This window comes from Larus michahellis, chromosome 1 (assembly GCF_964199755.1).
Source record: "Larus michahellis chromosome 1, bLarMic1.1, whole genome shotgun sequence".
Lineage (NCBI taxonomy): Eukaryota > Metazoa > Chordata > Aves > Charadriiformes > Laridae > Larus > Larus michahellis.
Window position 1 is genome coordinate 72,180,483 of NC_133896.1, and position 19,775 is coordinate 72,200,257.

At 41.2% G+C, this 19,775-nt stretch overlaps 1 protein-coding gene across 4 annotated transcripts in view; it reads left to right on the forward strand.

The window, feature by feature from the left end:
• Positions 1-19,775, forward strand: part of PDE3A (phosphodiesterase 3A) — a 270,376-nt gene that overhangs the window by 197,224 nt on the left and 53,377 nt on the right. For 3 of the 4 annotated variants that reach the window (XR_012586845.1, XM_074585867.1, XM_074585880.1), the window contains one exon: positions 19,109-19,369. Coding sequence is in view for 3 of the 4 variants with exons in the window: in XM_074585867.1 (XP_074441968.1) it covers positions 19,109-19,369 (261 nt within the window). In the remaining variant the exon portion in view is untranslated. Of the gene's footprint in view, positions 1-13,366; positions 13,953-19,108; positions 19,370-19,775 lie in introns of those variants that run through there. The other variant, XM_074585889.1, reaches the window with a different exon arrangement.

Consider the following 19,775-nt stretch of genomic DNA (forward strand, 5'->3'; position numbering starts at 1 on the left):
AGCTATTTTGGAAACCTTCAGTAACTTAAGGAGAGCAAGAGAGAAACCCCTTTTCTCGAGGAGGTCTGCATAGGTAAGGGCGGGAGAAGGCGGCGCATTTGCCTGCGCTGCTTCCCACAGGATTACGGGTCTCTGGGCTGACAGCGCTGCTGCAGGTTTTTAGTAACACCAGCCTGAAGTGCACACGCACGGTGGAAGGCTGCATTCCTCCCCCTCCCGCCCAAGGCTTTTGCTTTTTTGGGGGAGGTGGTGGTTGTTTTTCTGTGCCTGCTGACGTCAACAAAATTGCCAGATGGCATTTCAATGCTTTGCAAAGAGACAGGAGCCTTTTATTACTGGGGTCACGTGGATCCCATTCATTTGCATTCCCAGAAGTGGTCTAAAGCTTTTGCTCACTGTAGAGGCAAAGAGCGTTCTGCACCTTCCAGAGACCCAGAGGGCCTTCTGTGGGATGTTGTTACCTTAAGTGGATCCTATAAGCGGCATGTGTAGATGAAGGTTTTGCTTCACATTAATTTCGCTACCAAATATTAAAAGCCTCCAGACGGTTGTGCTTTGCAGAGGTTTTCCGATTTGTTTTTTTTGTTTTTTTTTTTTTAAATGGCAAAAGAATACTTTTGCAAACGTAGGGCAATAAACAGACCTAGGGCTTAGCTCTGAGAAGGTTACTTACAGTCTCTCAGATAGAGGTGACACAGTAGTTTGCGGAACAAACATGCAAGTCCAACACTGTGATAAACATTAGCAGAGAAGGGGAGCTATCTGGGTTTAGATTTTGAAGCTTTCAGGCTCTAACATTGGAGCTGGACTGTGATGTGATCGATGCATCGAAATGGAACATAGTCCCTTTATACCCCTGAACAGACGACTGGGAACTCAGTACCAGATGCACAAGATTAAACCAATTTACTTTGCTGCGTTTGAGCCATCCCCACAGCAGCTGGGCAGGGGACATGGCAATACTTGAAGGCCAGAACAATCTCTTACTGACGTGGTAACTCTGACAGTAGTCCTTGTCTGGCAGCTTACCCAGAAGAGAAAGAACTTGTGATTAGTTTTTCAGTGGGCTGAGACCTTGGAGAAGTGATCCTGGATGAACCTTCAAAGTCCGCAGGGGACTACATGGATGCTGGAGAAGGAAAAGGCAGACTTAATCTTGGGGAGCATGAGGCAGTGGAAGCCTTCTGCTTCTTGCAGGTTATGAAGCTGGTCCTTGGACTAGTTTCTCGGGTCAAAGGGAGGAAAAATGCATTTCTGTCTGAGAATGAAAGGTGGGGACACTTTTTATTTTTCCCTGAAGGAAATGCAAGGTACCTTGGCTGGAGCAAATGGGCTCTGTGGTGAATAAGAGAAGAAGAAAGGAGACTAAGTAGTCTGGTTTTCACTCCTACATCGCAATTTAAAACTAAAATTCCCTAAATCTCATATAGATTACCAAATATCAAATGAGATTACCATAGTCTCCAGAATGAGCGATAATCTTGGCTCACAGACCAGCTTTTATTACATTACTATTTTATTTTCTACGAATTTCAGCTTTAATATGTGCCCCTGTGGTGCCTCCTTGCTCAGAGTACAGTGCAGTGACAAAGATATGCGTTGAGTTACCAAGGGCCATCTGTCTGAAAAAAAATATGGGGCAACATAACCCTGTGATCTTTCCAAGTGTGAATATTTTATGGCTTAACAAAGTGCTATTGAAAGGCATGAAACAAGCAGCATCACATACTCCCCTTTCCTGCTTGATAAGCCATGTGTTAATATTGCTTACCCTTGTCTTACCAATTTTCCAGCTGTATGACATGCACTAAGTTCTGGTGATTTATCATGGTATTCTGTGTATGTTAAGCATTGCTGCAATTCACATGGTGTTAAGTGGTTACAGAAGAACACACAAATAAATATAATGAATTATTGGACTCTTTAAATTTGGTACCATTATATTCCTGACTAGGAAGTGGAGAAATTATTTTAAGCTGGCTCAGAGCGGACTGGTTGATGTTGTGGAGTATGAAGAGTAATAACCAACTTGACCCTGCTTTCATAACTCTATTCTTCAGCTGGGGGAAGAAAGAGTAGAGTTTCTTTAGGGCTGGCGTCTTAGGGAAACTTACTGCTCACGCTGTGCTCCGATACCTAATTTAATTTCACAGGGGAGTAGCGATTGGCGTTCGCATTGTGATTCACAGATCATGGAACAGGAAGCAGCCTGTCAACTTCTAGGGAGCTGAAAGGGGGGAGAGTTGCTTAGAGAAAAACAAAAATCTCTTTTGTGAGGGAATTCGGCTCGTGAGCACAGCAGGCAGACTTCAGTTCTGCTGTGACTCCTGCTGAAGCTAGAGGAGTCACTCTGCAGATTAATTTGCCCCTCAGTTTATCAATTTGTAGAGTCTTGTGTGCAGATGAGTCCTTTGGTGGATTAAACAAAAACAGACAAACCAACCAACCCAAACAAACAAACAAACAAGAAGAAAGAAATACCGCTCTTTCCTATCTAGGATGAAAGGGTTTTGAGACTTCAATTGGAATGTGCCCCTTCTGTACTTCCATCCCAAATCAGCTGTATTCTGGATTTGCTTCCACAGCCTCTGTAGCTTGTACCTAATTGCAAATGTGTTGCTGAATACTTTGCATCCTTTTGCAAATCACAAAAACTGAAAGAAAGCATGCTTACACCAACATGCACATGTAAACACTGTCTTTTGTGTGTTTGTGCTGATGTTTCATTATTAGCAATTTTTGCAATATTCTTTCATTTTCTCTCTTCCCATTATTATTTGTGTCAGCAGCTTTATTTTAAAAAGAAGTACAATAATCTTCAACCGAATTTAGGGAATACTTTCATGCTAAACACTGCACAATTGTAGATGGAGTTTAGCATCTTCAACAACTCTGGTAGCAGACAGGAATAAAAAATGAGGAGAAGAGGAGCACGTATATGTTATCCTTGTATGTTTGACTGACTTCTCTGAAAGAAATTCTGCTTTCTTAATACAGCTGTCAAGCACTATATGTATTGCAGGGAAGTTTTGCATTCCTGCAGAAATGTCTGTAATCCTTCTGCTACGGAATATTTTAGTATGAGGGTTAGTTCAAAATGTTATGAGATTCCCTCCACCTCCCCCAGATACAGTAATTTCTGTGTTGTTTGTACAAGATTTTCAAGATCATTGGAAAGAATGCGAACAGCGAGAGACTACTAGGCTGATATATAAAAAACATGGATGAAGATCTTTTTCCTCCCAAATTGATGGCAGCATTTCATGTGCACAGCAGTTACAGTCTCGATTCGAAGGAAGAATAGTGCCATCTGGTGATCCCTGGGAAAGGCTTTTCCGCACCTAAAGCTGCAGGATCGTAATGCCTTGTATTAAAAGTTCTGCTCAGTTGTAGCATTGCTGTTATGTTATATCCTTTCCTGAAGCACTGACTCACTTTAAGCAGTTACCCAGCATTAGGTATCCTAGGTAGTGTACTCATTTATGGAAGTACTTGTGCCCTAGCCTTGAATATGTATTCAAACCAGCTGTTCTGTAATTTTCTCACTGGCATCCCCACTATGAAGCTCTCATCCCCTTTTCCGGTTGTGATTTTCACTTCTGCAGCTGCATGTCCTCATAGCTGTGCTGCGTACCCCTCTCCTGCCCTCTCCCCTTTTCCTGTGCCATTCACCCCAGGGGACACTAGCATACCATCCGGGAGGCAGTAACCCTTAGAAAGAGGAATGACAGTTTAGGCTTCCTTGCTCCATCCCGCTGGATGCTCCTAGTCCGCATCGCTTGGTTTCTGAGTAAGTGAGTTGGTGGCTCTATTCCAGCAGAAGACCTGCACTCTCATCCCCTTTCTCATTACGTTCTTGTCAGTAATGAAGGGCTGGTATCTAGATCATCGCCGATGCTGCCGCTGCCCGAGGGGAAGCAGAGTTCAGCCTGCTGCTCCGGAGTTGTGTGGGGTTTTGCGTTGCTGTCAGCTTGGTGCAGGGAGAAAAGGTTGTGTTACTTTAAAGGTGGATTCATAAATTGTTTATACAGAGCTGAACAAACATCATTTTACAATCAAAAATAGTTACTGTGTGAGGCTAGAAGTCTGCCAATGGGCAGGTTTTATTTGAAATAATTTACTCTGTGCACTTGGTGAAACGTCTTTTAACTGATTCTCATTTAGGCTGATCACATAAGCAAGCCCTGAAAGCGGAGTAGAAACCCCTAAATTATACGTAGAGTCAGAACATGATTTTATCTTTTTTGTCTGGTTACTAAGTACACCCAAATCCACAAAAATCAGACTTCAGAGTTAAATGTGAAGTCCTATTTGTAACTTGTCTGTTTGTTTTTAGCTGGCATGGGCTCATATGGTTCTCTTAATACACAAAGGATTAGCTAGTCTTTAGAGACAGCTTTTGATTTGCATTTTCTTCTCTGTTTAAAAAAAGGACAACTAAATGTTAATTCCTTTCTTTCCCATTATTTCCCCTCCCCCCACTTAAACTGAGCTATTAACATGTTTTAAGTTCAAGATATATTACTGTAGCTCTGTATAGAATTGGATCATTATAGTCCCTTGCAACCTGGTATTCTATGATTATATAGTTAGTTATGGCTTAAAAGCATATTTATATCATATCGGAGAAATCCCATCCTAATTGAAGACATCTTTTCTTAAAAGCAGAACAAAGTGGAACCTCATCAAGCTGCCTTCTTGTGCCACCTTGATTTTATTGTCAGGAAATCAAACACATCTTTTGGATCTGTCAGTGTAGATAAAAAGGGCAAGTGGATAAAGTGTTGTGCGTGTTTAATTCGGTGCAGTATTTCATTTTGCTGTAATCGTATAGAATGTTTCAGCATTACTCTCTACAGCACTCGTAGGTTGCAATAAGAGATGAAATGGATACAAATGATTTTGTACTCAGATTAAGGGCAGTTTTCACATTACTGGCAAAATGCCAGTGTGTTGCACAAAGTGGGCTTTACTGATATGTGTTTTCTGTTCCGTGTTAGCGTTTTGCTAGGAATTGCAGTAATTAAAAGAACAAATAGTTTAATTGAAGTAATTCTTCCTCTAGAGAACGTTGCTTCCTAATGTTATTACCAAATATCTCACCAAGTGCATTAGGAGCTGAGGAGGGATGTAGAGAGAATTGGTTAGTAGATGTTTGTTTTACTTTAATAGGATGAATGGGGTATCTGGGGCCACTTGTGACGCTCAGATTGAAGCAGTCAGGGAGATAACACAGAAGTAGGAAGACTGAATCCATATGCTTCATCAGCTGATTTGTCAGAGCACCGTATGGCAAATAATTTTCCTTGTGGTCTGTTTCAATTTGTTAACAAATATGTTTACATAAAACATTGCAGTGAGGGATGTGCATGACTCTTCAACAAGGTCAGTGGTATGAAGTCAAGCGTTTCATTGTGATTAAAGTGGTCTTTTATCTTTGTTCTGAATTTAACCTCCCAAAGTTAAACTGACTGTGGGGGGAGACTTTAAACTTCCGTACCCTGCATTAGTTCACCAGTGTTAGCAAACTTGAATATTGAAGTTATCTCCAGGGTCTAATCCATTATGGATCAGTCCCATTTAAGTCAGCAATGAGCCTCTGACTGCAGGAGGCACACTAAGCCTCTGCAGAAGTCTGATGCAGCAAAAAATGCCAATGTGGGCACCAGGTTGTTCTGCAGGACGAGAAGTGATAACTTTTTTGGAAAAAAAAATGAGTAACTTTGTTTCAGCATTTTTAAAGCGAAGTTCTAAGTTTCGCAAAGTTGACATGACTTCTTGTTCCTATCTTTAAAAAAAAAATGCTTTAAAATTGCTGAAGCAAAGCCAAAACAAGCCCTTTCAGTTGCCAGAAATTCCAAACCCAATAATTTTTCTGTCAGGGTACAAAATACTTTTGGTGTTTGTCTAAAGTTATCAATACAGTGAGAATCCTTGAGCTGCCTAGTTTGAACTGCTGCTTCTTGTTTGTGAGGGCACTGCTGCTCTCTGTGTGAGAGCTCTATGGCAAATTCATGTAATTAGAAGTGAAGTGTCATCAGCAAATTGCTCACTAATATGTCCAATGATTAATAGGGTTCCTCCTGAGTTAAAATACCAAGGCTTTGTACTGATGTATATTTTAAAGTGGTTGATTTGCAGTGTTAAAAGAGAGATTTGCGTGTTGATACTTTTAACCCGTCTGCCAGGAACTATGAACTTCTGTATGGTTTTAATGCACTGTTTCCAGCTGTTTTGAAACTGGCCCTCATAGAATCTTAGAATCTTAGAATTGCCTAGCTTGGAAGGAACCTTTCAGGTCATCTAGTCCAATCAGCAACGTAACACTGACAAAACCACCACTAAACCATATCTCTAAGCATTATGTCTACCCATCTTTTAAATACCTCCAGGGATGGTGACTCAACCACTTCCCTGGGTAGCCTGTTCCAATGCTTAATAACCCTTCAGTGTAAAAATTTTTCTTAATATCCAGTCTAAACCTCCCCTGGCACAACCTGAGGCTCATTGTGTCCTCCTCCTTGATTTCAACTTGACAGTTCATCTTTCTCCTCTTCTCCAAACTCTGGTCCTGCCTTTCCGCATTCTCCATACATTCCCATACTCCTCCATGCTTCCATACATTTCCGTATGTCTACATAGTTCTCTGTGCTTTTCTTGCCTTCAAGGATGGCCCAAACCCTGTACTCATGCTGATAGTGCCTTTTGGTGGCTGGGTTGTGCACTGGACCTCTCTTCTGACACTGGTGGGCTTCACCCCTCGGGACCTGGTGCCAGGGTTGAATGTGGCGTGCCAGATGGTGTAGGGCACTCTGCGCGTTGTTGACCATCTTGGCAGAGCTTATCCAGTCTGTAATAGATCATTTTGTTGTTGAAGAAATGAAATGTTTAGTTACTTATATAGCTTCATGTGCGTGCATCCAGGCAGAGGTACCTTATTACTTGCCTGAAACGTAGTAACTGTCAGTGCTGCAGGTGACTTACCCATTGCATAGTGCTGCTTATTTTGTGTTGATCCTGTAGGACTTCATAGTTATTTTATAGCAGCACCATCACAGCACATATTTCTTAACTTTTAGCAGACGTAGTAGCACTTTGGGCCTTTAGCTTTGGAGTGTCGGTACTGATGCTCTGTCTGCTGCGTCAGATGGTTTGTGTGCTAAGAAAGAAGTGATGATTTAAGTGGGCTGCACTTACTTGTTCTCTTTTAACTGTGATTTCAGGGTTTCTACTGTGACAGTTCAGTAACAGTCCTAGTGACAGAGCTTCAGTGGGTCATCTTGTCCCTCCGAATTCAGCCTACCTCCTCCACTCAGTAGTAGTAAGGGCTTCTGTTGCACTCACTGGTACATAATCACTCGTTTCTTACTGGAGTAGATTCAGGTGAACCACTGAAATTCGGCTTCACCAGGGGACTTAAAATTTCAAAAAAACATGTATAACCCACTGTTGATTTTTTTCTTTCTTTTCTTAATACCTATATCCAAGCAGAAAAAGTAAGTCACTGTAGAAATAGAAATCATTGTCGAGCTGGGTTGCCAGCATAGGCACCAGTGCTTCATGATCTGTGTCTGTTTCTTGGTCTCTATGGTCCTGTTGTTATTCGTACATGAGAAGCCGATGCTGTTAAATTTAGATGTGAATTTGAATCCAAGCTTTCCAAAAACACAGTAGTGTTTGGCCCTCATCAAAAAGTGCCAACCCTGAGCCAGATGGTCAGAGTTCAGTATGGTAAGATATTTGTAATGCACAAGTACGGATTGGATCAATCTCTAATTAGAACTGAGAATCAGCCAGGATATCATAATTAGGGATATTGTATGCATTTCTTTTTTTTCTTTTTCTAAAATGCAAGTAAAGAACTGCTTACAACCTAAAAGCCTCAAGTTGAAAGTAGGACTTTTCTTAGATTAAAACTGTGTACAGGACAATTCAGTCACCAGCTTCATGAAAGAAATTAGTGATTGTTGAAATTGCTTAGAAAGTCCTAGAGCCTTTAGCATCCAGTTCAGAGATTACAGGCCAGAACAGTAGTGGCTGAAAGTGGCCATTTTATGCAGGCACTGACCTATTTTTGTGATCAGCTGTATACCTTATATCTCAGCAGGCAAATATTTTTTTCTCATTTGTGAAAACAAAGGCAGAATAAGCCTATAGTATAAACTAATCTAGTGTGTCTTTAAGTTGATCCTTGCAGGTCAAGGATGAAGTCTGTTGGAAGCAGTCTTCAGGGCTTGAAGGTCTGTCAGCTTATATCTGTGCTAAGTGAAAAAAAAATAATATTGTAGCAGACATGTAATGCAGAGTGTTTTATTTTTCTTGTACATGAATTACTGTTTCTGTTCTGATCTTCATTGAAGTGTCTGCCTACAAGTAATCTGGGAGAGGTGGGGGATTTACACATATCATGAATGTTTAGTCTGCCTTTTGCAGGTCCTGGCTTTAGATGTTGAAGTAGCTTGTACTTTAGAGAAATTACAGCCCTGCAGTACTGACGATGAAGGATTTGGGGCTGCAAGTCCCTAAGGCTACAGTTGCTTTTCTTGAATGAGTCATAATATAAGATTCCGAAGCCAAGTCTTAAAAGAAAAATGATTAATTCTTTTCACAGAGGGGTTTGTTAGTGACATAAAGTCATGAGAAAGAGCAGGAGGCATCTGTATGGTTATTAACTGGTATTAGTGTGAGCACTTTAAACCAGGAAAACTAAAATAATGCAAACCACAAAGTCCGATGGAGTAGAAAAAAGTGTTAAAATGTGACCAATTTGATTGCAGTGAGGCAACTGCTTGACTTTCATGAGCACAGGATTTATCCTTTTCAAAAGGTACAGGGTATCTCTGCCTGCTTGTGGCTTCAGTGAAAGCATGTTCTAAAAAATGGGCCACTAAATATCATTAGTGCTCGTGTTCGCCTGGAGAGTTTCATGAGATGTTCCTGCTCCTGTTGCTACGGCATATGCAAAACATGGCCCAAGATATACATCTGGCTCCTGCTGTCATTTCCAAATCCCTGTTGTAATTTCAATAAGAACAGACTGAACTCCAAAGATGCTGTATCTGCAACTTCTATGATGATTACTTCCCGATTTCTAGTTTTCTGTTTATTCTGGTTTTCAGCACTCAGTGAACAGTTCTTAAAACCTCACAGAGTTTGCTTTTTTCCAATTTATTCCCCTGATGGAAACTCCTTTTTAGTACTTAAAAATATGTTTGACACTCTATAGAAATTATTTATCTCCCCCCCCCCATTCTTTTGTCTTAATTTAGAGGCTGCATTTATTTCCATTATGTTTTTAATGATATGTATTAATGCTGTTCTGCTTAATACTGATAAACTGTCCTTAGTGAAGGACTGAGGTCAATGTGAATCTTTAGATGGGGTAATTTTCATGTGTATTTCTGCAACTTGCTGCTAATTGTGATGTCACTTCTCAAGTTGCATCCCAAAAGAGTCTGAGATGTTTTGAAAGGGAGAAAATATGGCAGTATGTGGCTCCTTTGGCTTTGTTCTAGTGTAACTGAGACTGTCAAGTTGAAAATGTGGGAGGATTAGTTAGTACGCAGGAGGCAGAATGGTGATTATTGCTTTCAATGGATCTTTTTTTAACTCATGCTGTGTATTTGGCTGCTCTGTTTTAGTTCACCATAGAATTAAAATAGCTTCCCATGCTAAGAGGCAGTTGGGGTATTGGAGCTGTAAACTCCAAAGGGTAAGATCACCAGGTATTAATAGATGGCATATCCTCCGCTGTGTGTGCACCCAGCGTCCTGCTCCTGCTGGGTCCCAGCTGGTGTAACTGCATCTCAAGTTGAGACTGAAGACAGTTGTCACTGTTTTCTTCGCATGAACGCAAACTATCAGCTTCAAGCTACCAATTTGTGACCATCTGATGTACAAATTGAGGAACAATAATGTAAGACAATTGAGGACAGTCTCTGAAGTACGCAATTGTTTTCCTCAGTCTGTGTTATTCAAAGCAGATTTGAGCCCCATTTAGAATTTAATTTTTCCCATCTGCTATGTTTTAAAGAAAAGTAATAATTTTTAAAGTTCTGAGTTTAGTTGGAGCTGTGTCTACTTTTTAAGTAATAAACCCTGGCTGTTTGTGACTGACTGTGATCTGCTCTATGTCGTCAAGTAGTTCTTCAGGCTGGGATAGTCATGATAGTTTAAGGTTTTTAGGCATCCAAATTACACGGAAAGTCCCTTGGAATTGGGTGACTGAGTCCCCAAGGCTCTGCCGAGAACACCAAACACCAGCGTCAGAGTTTCCACAAGGTTTCCAAGCTGCAACTGGTGGCTCTTAGCCAGCAAGTTCACCCCATGCTTTCGCCTCCTTCCAGGAGCTGCTTTCCCTGGATCCTCCTCACAGGATGCCTTATACAGAAGGTCACCAAAACTCTCCGAATATCTTCATTTGAACTGGGATTTCCCCCGCAGCCCAAGGTAGAGCATGTGAATGGCTGGTTCCAGCTTGCCCCTCACCATTTTTATGTGCCGTGGAGTGGTGGTGGTGCAACCAACAGCACACGGTCTGGGCAACAACCCTCTGCCCCTTTTCCCCTACGTTTTCTGGGGCTTTCCAGCAGCAGCCAAGATACTTGTGCTTTACTGTGGCAGGAGGAAATGTGGAAAATTAGGTACTACTTTGTGCCAGTACCAGTGGAGTTAGTTAATTTGAGGTCCTTTCTGTCAGATAAAAATGGTGGGGAATTCTGTTGCATTGGGCTATGTCCAGTACTTGCATCTACTTTCCTAGTCTTCATGTCTTGAATCTTACCAAATCTAATCTTCCCACTCCTTGAGAGGATTTTTGCATCTCTCTTTCTGTTATTTTTGCTTGGTTGCCAGCCAACGACCACAAAGAGATTTTCTTTCGGTGTATGTTACAAATCTGGGAAAGCTTGGTAGTGACCTGAAAGCAAGAACTGGTAGTTTCCCTTGAAAGTTACAGATGGCACCAAAACTGCTTAGGACTAAAACATATTCTCTGTTTCTCTCTCTCTTATTTTTTTTTAAATTCATAGCGTGTATCTGTGAAAACCTTGAAGCCATGCTTTCCTGCGGGCATGTGGGTTTGTTTACTGAGTATGATATGCAAAAGAATCTCCCACATTTTTTTTTTTTTTTAAGGTAGATGTCTCTGCTAAAGCTGTGAGACAGACTTCTCACTGAGCAGCTGTGGCCCATCCAGTGAGGTGCTCACCCAAGCCTGGGCATTAAAGAGAGCAGCAATCATCCTGGCATTATCAGTGCTAATGATTACCGTGACATCGGTCACTCAACAAGAGGGAAGAATAATTGAGTGTAAGCCTGAGCTGCAGATTGACGGGGCACTTTGCATTAAATGTGATCCTTTGCCCCGTGGGATGTTGAGCACGGAGCACAAGGCCACGTCGGCAGCATGTGGAGGTGTGCGCACTGAAGGCAGGCAGCATCCTCAGGCAGTTTGGGGGCTGGTTTCTGACAACCCCCAGAGGTCATGCAAGGCTAGCTTTGGTTTTGTTTTTCCCAGGGGCTATATAACTAAACCTGGACGTATCAGGACAGGGAAAGCAAAAGGCCTTACTGCACCTTCAGTGCCTGCTGCAGATTAAATAGTATCAGTTTACTAAGAATTTTTAGCATGGATAAAACGCTCCAACAGTGTTCTTGTAAATGTCTGAACAATTTTTCTCAAACGCTGAAATAATTCACCCCAGACAAATACCTGGCAGTATATATTTCAGTCTGAGCTCTTTGGCTGACAAAGCTATCATGAACTGAAAGGTCCTGTAATGGAAGAAGTTTAGTCAGCTGTAGTTGTGAGCTTTGTGAATGGTGTCACCTAAGGTAGAGGTGCAGGATGTGGCGATGGCAACTGCAGTCCCAGACAAAGTGTGCCATAAATGGTGATACATTCCACAGATCTTATAAGAAAGAAAAGAAAGTATTTCCTTCTCAAACCAGTGCCTCGTTCTTAAAGGCTCCAAATTCAATATTTGCAAAGTTTATGATTACTTTGAATAGATTAAATGTTAGAGCCGCTTAAGAATGATGTTCTGGCACTGTAACAGGTTGCCCAGAGAGGTGGTGGAGGCCCCATCCCTGGAGACATTCAAGGCCAGGCTTGATTAGGCTCTGAGCAACCTGAGCTAGTTGAAGATGTCCCTGCTTACTGCAGGGGGGTTGGTCTAGATGACCTTTAAAGGTGCCTTCCAACCCAACACATTCTATGATTCTATGTTGTTTTCATCCCGGCTTTTTAAAGAAAGGAGGCTTACGTGATCCTGCTGTCCAACAGTTTCAAGCAGACGTGGCAGATGGGAGGAAGCATGAGAGACGAGTATCTTCCTAGAAATTTTATGACAAACTATGATGGGATACCAGAAGAAGGTCAAAATTAGTGGCCTTGCTTGGTAGTAGATGACTGGCAGCTTAACACAGTGTGAAAAAATGGAGAGAGCGCCCCATATCAGCATGCATATCATCAGCATGCACATAGCCCCAGGCACAGCTGCCTCCTGCTGACTCTGGCCGCAGGGCCGCAGGAAAGGGGTGAGTCCTGACGGGACAAAAAAGATAACTCTTCAGTGAAGCCCATTTCATTAGATCCTCTGGATGCAGAACTACTTACAAAAATTTCCTCTGTGTCTGCACTGTGATCCATGGACCCTGGCATCTTGCCGGTGAGTGCTCAGGCTACAGACAGCACTGTGCATGGCAGTCGTGATGTTTTCTGCTCTCCAGATCAGAGTTCAATGTAATTGTTCCCAGAAAAGTCTGCTTTGTCATGGTGGTGCCATCCCAAATGCCACATAACGAGGGTCAAAACCATAATCGTTATTTCTCACACAAGATCTGGAGTCTTCCCTCATTACGGGCTCATCGTTTGTCCTTCAGTGTCTGGTTTAAGGTTATGTGGCTCTGGGTGCTTTAAAGAATCAGCAGATTCAGTGATTACATTGATGATTAAGAAAGGTTTTCTTTGATCAATGTGATGAGACAATGGGAAGGTGCTCTATTCAGTCCTACCAAAGAATATGCCTTACAGAGCTTGTGGCTGATCCACCTCCAGGGAGCAGTGGAAATACTGTGCTTCATGAAGGTTGAGAAAAGATTCTCATAAATGTCCTGTTTGCTTGCTGGAGAAGAGAAAACCTGAAATCTTGTGTTAGTACAAAACTAAGAGTAAAATAAAAGTAGGAAGTCTGGGTAAGACTCCGGTTCTGCAGCTTTAAATACAGAAAAGTGAAATGTCAAAGAATTACACGCACACTTTTCTTTTCTCCTTAGTCATTCAGTGAAAGGTGGAGTAGTTAAGTCTGTGGCGCCTTTAAAATGATTCATTATTTCCATAGAAGCCAATTCATGTTTATCCTTCAAATCGCTCTGTGGACATTAAAATAATGGAGAATTATATTTGCTTTTAATTTTGTTTCCAGACAGCTTGGCCTGAGGATTCATGATGTGACTTGGAAACTATATCAAATTGTGATTTATTGTTGCTCGTAATTGTGTGAAGATTGAAGATATGCTGGATGCTGCTTTTTTCCCTTTTTTCCTCATCGCCTCCCCCATTCTTTCACTTACAGAGTGTTCTTGAGTGTAATGTGGTGAAAGGCCAGCATCTCTGCCTTCAGTGCTTTTCCTTGTACAAGCCACAGCAAATGAAGATTTTATTTTTTCCCTAACATGAGGCTGTGTGAAATAAACTGTGGTTGGTGTTTGATAACTGTTTTATTTTTTTCTTTTCTTCTATTGTTCTTATTATGCTTAAGTTTTGGCTGGTTTTGCGTTGTCAAGTTAATCGTCCTTTCTTGCAGGGTGGAGAGCGAGCGGTATTTTTTGGTTAAGCTGGATGAGTTTAGTTTTATAAGAATCATATGCAAAACACCAGTGGGGGGTGGAAGACTTTTATTTGCAGTAAGGCATCTGTTAAATATAACGATGTCAAATCTGCTTCACAAGTGGATCAATTGTTTCTTAACCAGGAAAAGTTCGTAAACTACATTTATCTATCAGGTCTTATGGATGCAGGAATTTGTTATTCCTATTTTCCTAAATTCATTTTTCCTACACAGTTCTAATCTGCTTTTTCCCCCTAGTGAGTAAAAAGCCAATCTGAGATTTTTATGCATAATATAATTTAATAAAAGAAAACTAATGGGATTTTGTGAAATGTAATATAGAAGCCTACAGCAGGTTATGCAAATTTTGAAAGTTTTTTTCCTAGCCATGTTACAGAATCCAAAACAAACTATTGAAACCTAAAAATTCTAAGTGAGCATTAAGATTTATCAGAATATTGTTTTCATATTGCATTTAAGAGTGTTCCTTTCCTGATCTGACAAAAATGATCTGTGTGACAGTGGGATGTGCTACTTGTGACTGATCTTCTCGATACGTTAAAGTTTTCTTGCAGATTCCCAGTAAGCCTCCACCCATGCAAACTTAGATGATTGCACAGTTGATGCTGTGAACTGTACATGTTTGTCCTCTAATGCATCCTGCTGTGATCTGGCCACCATATTTTTCGTATGAGCTCTTTAGGGGAAACCTCTTTCTTTTATTTCTTTAAATAAAAAGAAGCCACAAAACATGCAGCAAGTGCATTTGGTCCCAGGTAGGAATTCCAGGTGGTACCACAGCCTAAAAGACACACCTAGATGCCAGTTTGTTTGGTTTTGGTTTTTGGTTTTTTTTTTTAAAAAAAAGCAAATCACAAAACCAGCAGTTTTTCAGCATTGTAAGGAGTTTATTTTGCTCCTCACCTTAGTTATCAATGAGCTTGTTTAGTTGGTCTGATTTTGCTTTTGTTTCTAGCCTGTTTGCTTTTTCATTCTCATGCCCTAGAGCATTTCAGTTTTAGTCACTGCATGACATCGCTTAAATCAGAGTTGGAATGAAGTCACAAAGGGAACAGTAAGCCAATCTTCTCCAAAATTAATGGGAGGAAACTGCGTTCACAATTATTAGCATAGATTGGAAATGAATAGTGACCAGTGTGAAATTAAATTCACCTTAGCTTAGCCCTTTGGTTGTGTTGTTTTGTTTTATCAAGTTAGTTGTTTGTTAGTGTTGATTGCAAACATGTTATTCATGCCTCTATTCCCAAGTATCCGATGAGTAAAGTGGTTTGGAGAGAATCCAGATCAGTTCATGCAGAGGCCATGCACGTTAGTAGAAAACTACTTACAAAGTCTGAAGACAGATTTTGCTTTTACCCTAAAAAAAGACTTGTGTGTCTGTATGTGCACACAGGTGTGTACACGTGTGTATATAGATATATAAAATTACATCAATCTAATTTTCAGCAATTTACTGGCTGTCATAAATCTTTATATTGTTTCACATCATCATATGTATTTTATAAAATTTTAGTTTGCTCTCTGAGTAAAGCTTTACAAAACATACACAGTTCTCTACTGTTTTGTAGTAGAGAATTTAAAAAATAAAATATTTTAAATGTTTTCATGCATTCCTTTTGTAACTGTTTTTAGAAAATAATTTAAATACCTGTAATTTTATCTGGTCAGACTAGTCTGATAGTACTCCAAATTCATCCTGAGATAGATTAAATATTCAAACTGCTTGAAAAAGAAATTATTTTCCGTTATACAAGTTCTGTGCAATTAAATTACAACATATAAACCATACCAATTTAGGATGTGGTGTTAATTACTGAAATTGGTGGATTAGAGCAGTGTTTCCCCTCTTCTGTTTCTTTCTGTGAGAGGAATTTATGCTTGGTCTGTTCTACTTTTACGTATGCTCTCATTCTAAGGATTCTAAGCATTATTCAAACAATACTGTAATACTGTATGATATGAATAATACTGTATGATATATATATATAAGTGCCGTCTAAAGCAGCTCACTACAATACAGTAATGTCTTTGAAATACTGCATACTGTGTTTTCACTTTGAAGTATTGTGCAATGCAGTATGTCATCTTGCACAAATTGGTAACTGTTGATGTTTTCTGGTGACCCTGGCTGGGTTGTGCTGACAGTATGTACATCTCGTCACAGCCCTGTTGAGAAGCACTCAGCCTACATGTCCACCTCCTTACAGGTGTGGACCTGGGACCTCTTTGGGCATGCTCCACGCAGGCAGGGTGGACGGCTGCGTGGGTTTCATGTGAGGAGTCAGTTCAAAGCTTCAGATCTGCAAGGTTGTGCCCTTTTGGTCAGAAGTGCAAAAGGTCCTGCCACCTTGCTGTATGAAGGGCACATTGTGCAGAGGGTGAGGTGGTATCATCTGTGCTACTGCCAAGCTCTGAAGCCTTTCCCAGGTGCAAGGCCCACTTCCAAAGAGAGAATCGTTTTGTTTCCACTGATTCGTTCTGGTGGGGCATGGGCTTATAGCAGTGTTACTGTGAGTTACATGTGTAGGTTCCTAGGTGAATTTGAGTGCAGACAGTCCTTCACAGTGAGGTGCTGGCACAGCTCAGGAGGGAGGATGCAGACCTGGTGCGTGGTGTCCCTTTTCTTGGGCCATATGGCCTCAGCACCAGCTCCTCGCATAACTCAGCACAGCCTGGCATTTGAGTCGAACAAATCTGCTGGGTCCCAGAGTCAAGGCAGGGGTCACCAAGATGTGACAAGGTCTCCCCGCATGTTGGAGGCCATGTGGCAGAAATACACAGTTGAGAAGAGAAGGGCTTTCCTTCTCCCTCTCCCCACTTGGTACTAATCATGGAGAACAATGCTGGCTGCTTTGCAAAATATTAGTACTGCTGTACAAAATCTGGGCCTCTGCTTATGGCCCGCTGAGTCAGACTTGTTTACTTCATTGAAGTATTAATCTCTGTCTCTGATCAGCAGTCAACAACTCCAGGCTCCAGGCTTAATAGAATTTCAAACTGTAGATTATGTAGTTTTGTTGAAAATACAAGGCTTCTATCGCACTTTGAATGATGTATTCTCCCTCACTCCCCTTTGGTCTGTTTTTCAGGGCTGAGGTTAAGATAGATAATTAATTCCCCCCATCCCAAGCCTTGTCTTTTAATTTAAGAATTTTCTTTAACATCTGCCAGAATCTTCTGCATGCACTCCTGAGAGGTTAAGCAATGAAAGAGCCATTAAATTAACTTCAGCCATTAATTTTTTTCAGTAGGATGAAATAGCACTTCAGTATATCAAATGGTTTCTGGTTTATTTTATTTGGTATCATGACAAAGAAAAGACATGGAGGAAGAAGAGGCTGGTTTTCTGGTTGCGTGAGAGGATGGTGAGTGAGGAGGCCTATCTTCTGGTCCTGTGGCTTACCTCTCTGCATTAGCAAGAAGCAGGACACGAGGAGTGGATCAGTGGAGTGAAACAGCTATTGCCAAGAGCCTGATGTCCACACTACACAACTGGGAAGACAGTGGGGAGAGGTTTAGCTATGCTTAGCTAATGTATCGCTTTCCTCAGAAATACTTTGCTATTGCTTGTAAAGCCTTCTGTGAGAACAAAGCAGTGCCAAGCTGTTACGCTGTTCTTTGATGTGTTGTGAGGTCCATAAATGCTGTCATTGGTGAGTCACTCCTGGCTGGGGCTCTGATCACTCTTCTGCTAAGCAGTCTGCCCAGTTCTCAATGCTATGTACTTGCCACTCCAAGAAACCCATATGCTCTTTTCACAGGCATAAGTTCTGCCTTTGGAAGACTGTGTATCTAAGATTTTTCTAAGAAATACATTAAAACAAATTAGTACGAAATCTCCTGGAATAGTCTCTCTGGGAAACTGCGCGTACACCTGCTGAAAAGTCCCAAACAGTAGCAGCAGGATTGAGCTTATGTGTCAGAAACACAGCAAAGGAAAAATGGTCAGTCTTGGAGTGTTTTGAATTAGCGATTCCATGCAGAATTTATGGTGATTTATACTGCAGCAGCTAGTGAGGCTGAAATGTCACTGCTGCACTGAGAGTTCATTTCCTTCTGCCTTTCCAGTTGTTCTGCTTCTGTGCACATCCAGTCTCACTGTTCTTCAAGTAGATTTTAAACATTCTCAGTCTTTTGCAATTGTATCATATAGCTGTCAGTTCCCAGACTTGACAACTTCTCTGCTTTTGTCAATAGACTCTTTCTTTTAGTGTCAATGTGTTGTCCTGCTGGGTTTTGGGACAGATGGTAGTTGGAGTTGCTGGAAGTTACGGAGAAACTCAAAGATGCATTTATGGATCAACCCTCTTGTGCATGCACTGGAAGCCCAGTGCTACAGCTGTGTTAGATTACCTGTGCGCATGATGGATGGTCTACACGTATGAAGACAGTTTGCCTGGGCCACAGCTGATCTGCAGTGCATCATTTACAGATCAATTATATACATGTACTGGGTAGGGTGTGTAAGATTTGCCAGTGATATAAGCTGGTCCCTGGTATTATTTCTGCTTATGCATCACTTTAGTTAATAATTCTTCCTAAATGATCTATGTAAAGTAGGTATATATTTCAAACCCAAGAAGAAAAAAGGACCATCTGAATTGGTCGTACAAGTCTATAGAATAACTATTCTTATCACTTCTGTCTGAATAAAATAGAGATTGGAAAATACACTTTTTGCTCCATTTCAATTTTGGTGTAGCTGCCCAATGCACAATGGCTTGGAGAAGAAGAATGCTGTTGCCACTGTATCAGAATAATGTATTTTAATAGCGTGGAGATATTTTTAAAACCTCAGTATATGCTTGGGATTCATTTCATTCATCTAAGCATAAACATTGAACTTCTAGATGCCTCTGTAGTTAGTAGAAAGGCATCTCTCAAGAGAGACTCCTCCCATCCTAAGCTATGTCTCCAAAATTATTTGTGTAAATAGCTCCTGGCCGTTGACTATGTCTCTGTAGGGACCCTGCACAATTCATTCAGATGGGTTAAGTCAGCTGCAGATGGTGAAAGCTGGGAAATCAAATATGATGAAATCCCAAACTCTTTGCAGACTGTGAGCGTTATGCCTGATGATCAATCTGTTCGGCATGATTGTCCTTATTTAAAGAATTATTACATGTTATTATTTTTCCAGTCTGTGGATAACTGCTTTTACAAAATTTGTGGAGAGAGTTCACCACAGCTTTAGACACTGCTCAGCAGGTTGTTCAGTTCTATTGTCTTACATGTATTATTTTTGCCTTCTTCAGTCTTCTGGTACCAGTATCACAGTGGATATTGCTGTCATGGGAGAAGCACATGGGCTCATTACAGACCTTCTGGCAGATCCTTCGCTGCCCCCCAACGTGTGTACTTCGCTGAGAACAGTGAGCAACCTGCTTAATACGCAGTTAACCTTCCAGGCCATCCACAAGCCAAGGATGAACCCTTTGGTGTCCTTCAGTGAGAACTACACCTGCTCCGACTCAGAGGAATGTCCAGAGAAAGGAGAGAAACTAGCTATTCCCAAGGTGAGTACTGAACCCTGTCTATCATCTTGTAACTTGGCTGTCTCTAAAGGGACAGCACAGAACTAGTGGGAGATGTCACTGGGCTTTTTGCTTGTTTGCTTCAGATTGACATGTTATGCAGTGATCATACTCTACTATCAACGGACATCGTAAGTAGACTGTTGGTTTCATAGTAAGACAATTCCTTTGTATCCTTCAGCCCACATCCAGGTTAATTTTGGTTCAGGCATCTTTAGAAGATCATGTTCAACACAGGATAGTTTAGATAGATGGTGTGCGTATTTCCTTGCAGGTGTTGGTTGGAGCTTAAAACAGAAGAAATGATAGGGAGCAGAGCAAGCAAAAGCCTTTCACTGGGCAGACTCCCAGGTCTGCCCCATTACTTCTCACACAGAAATTCCCTTCC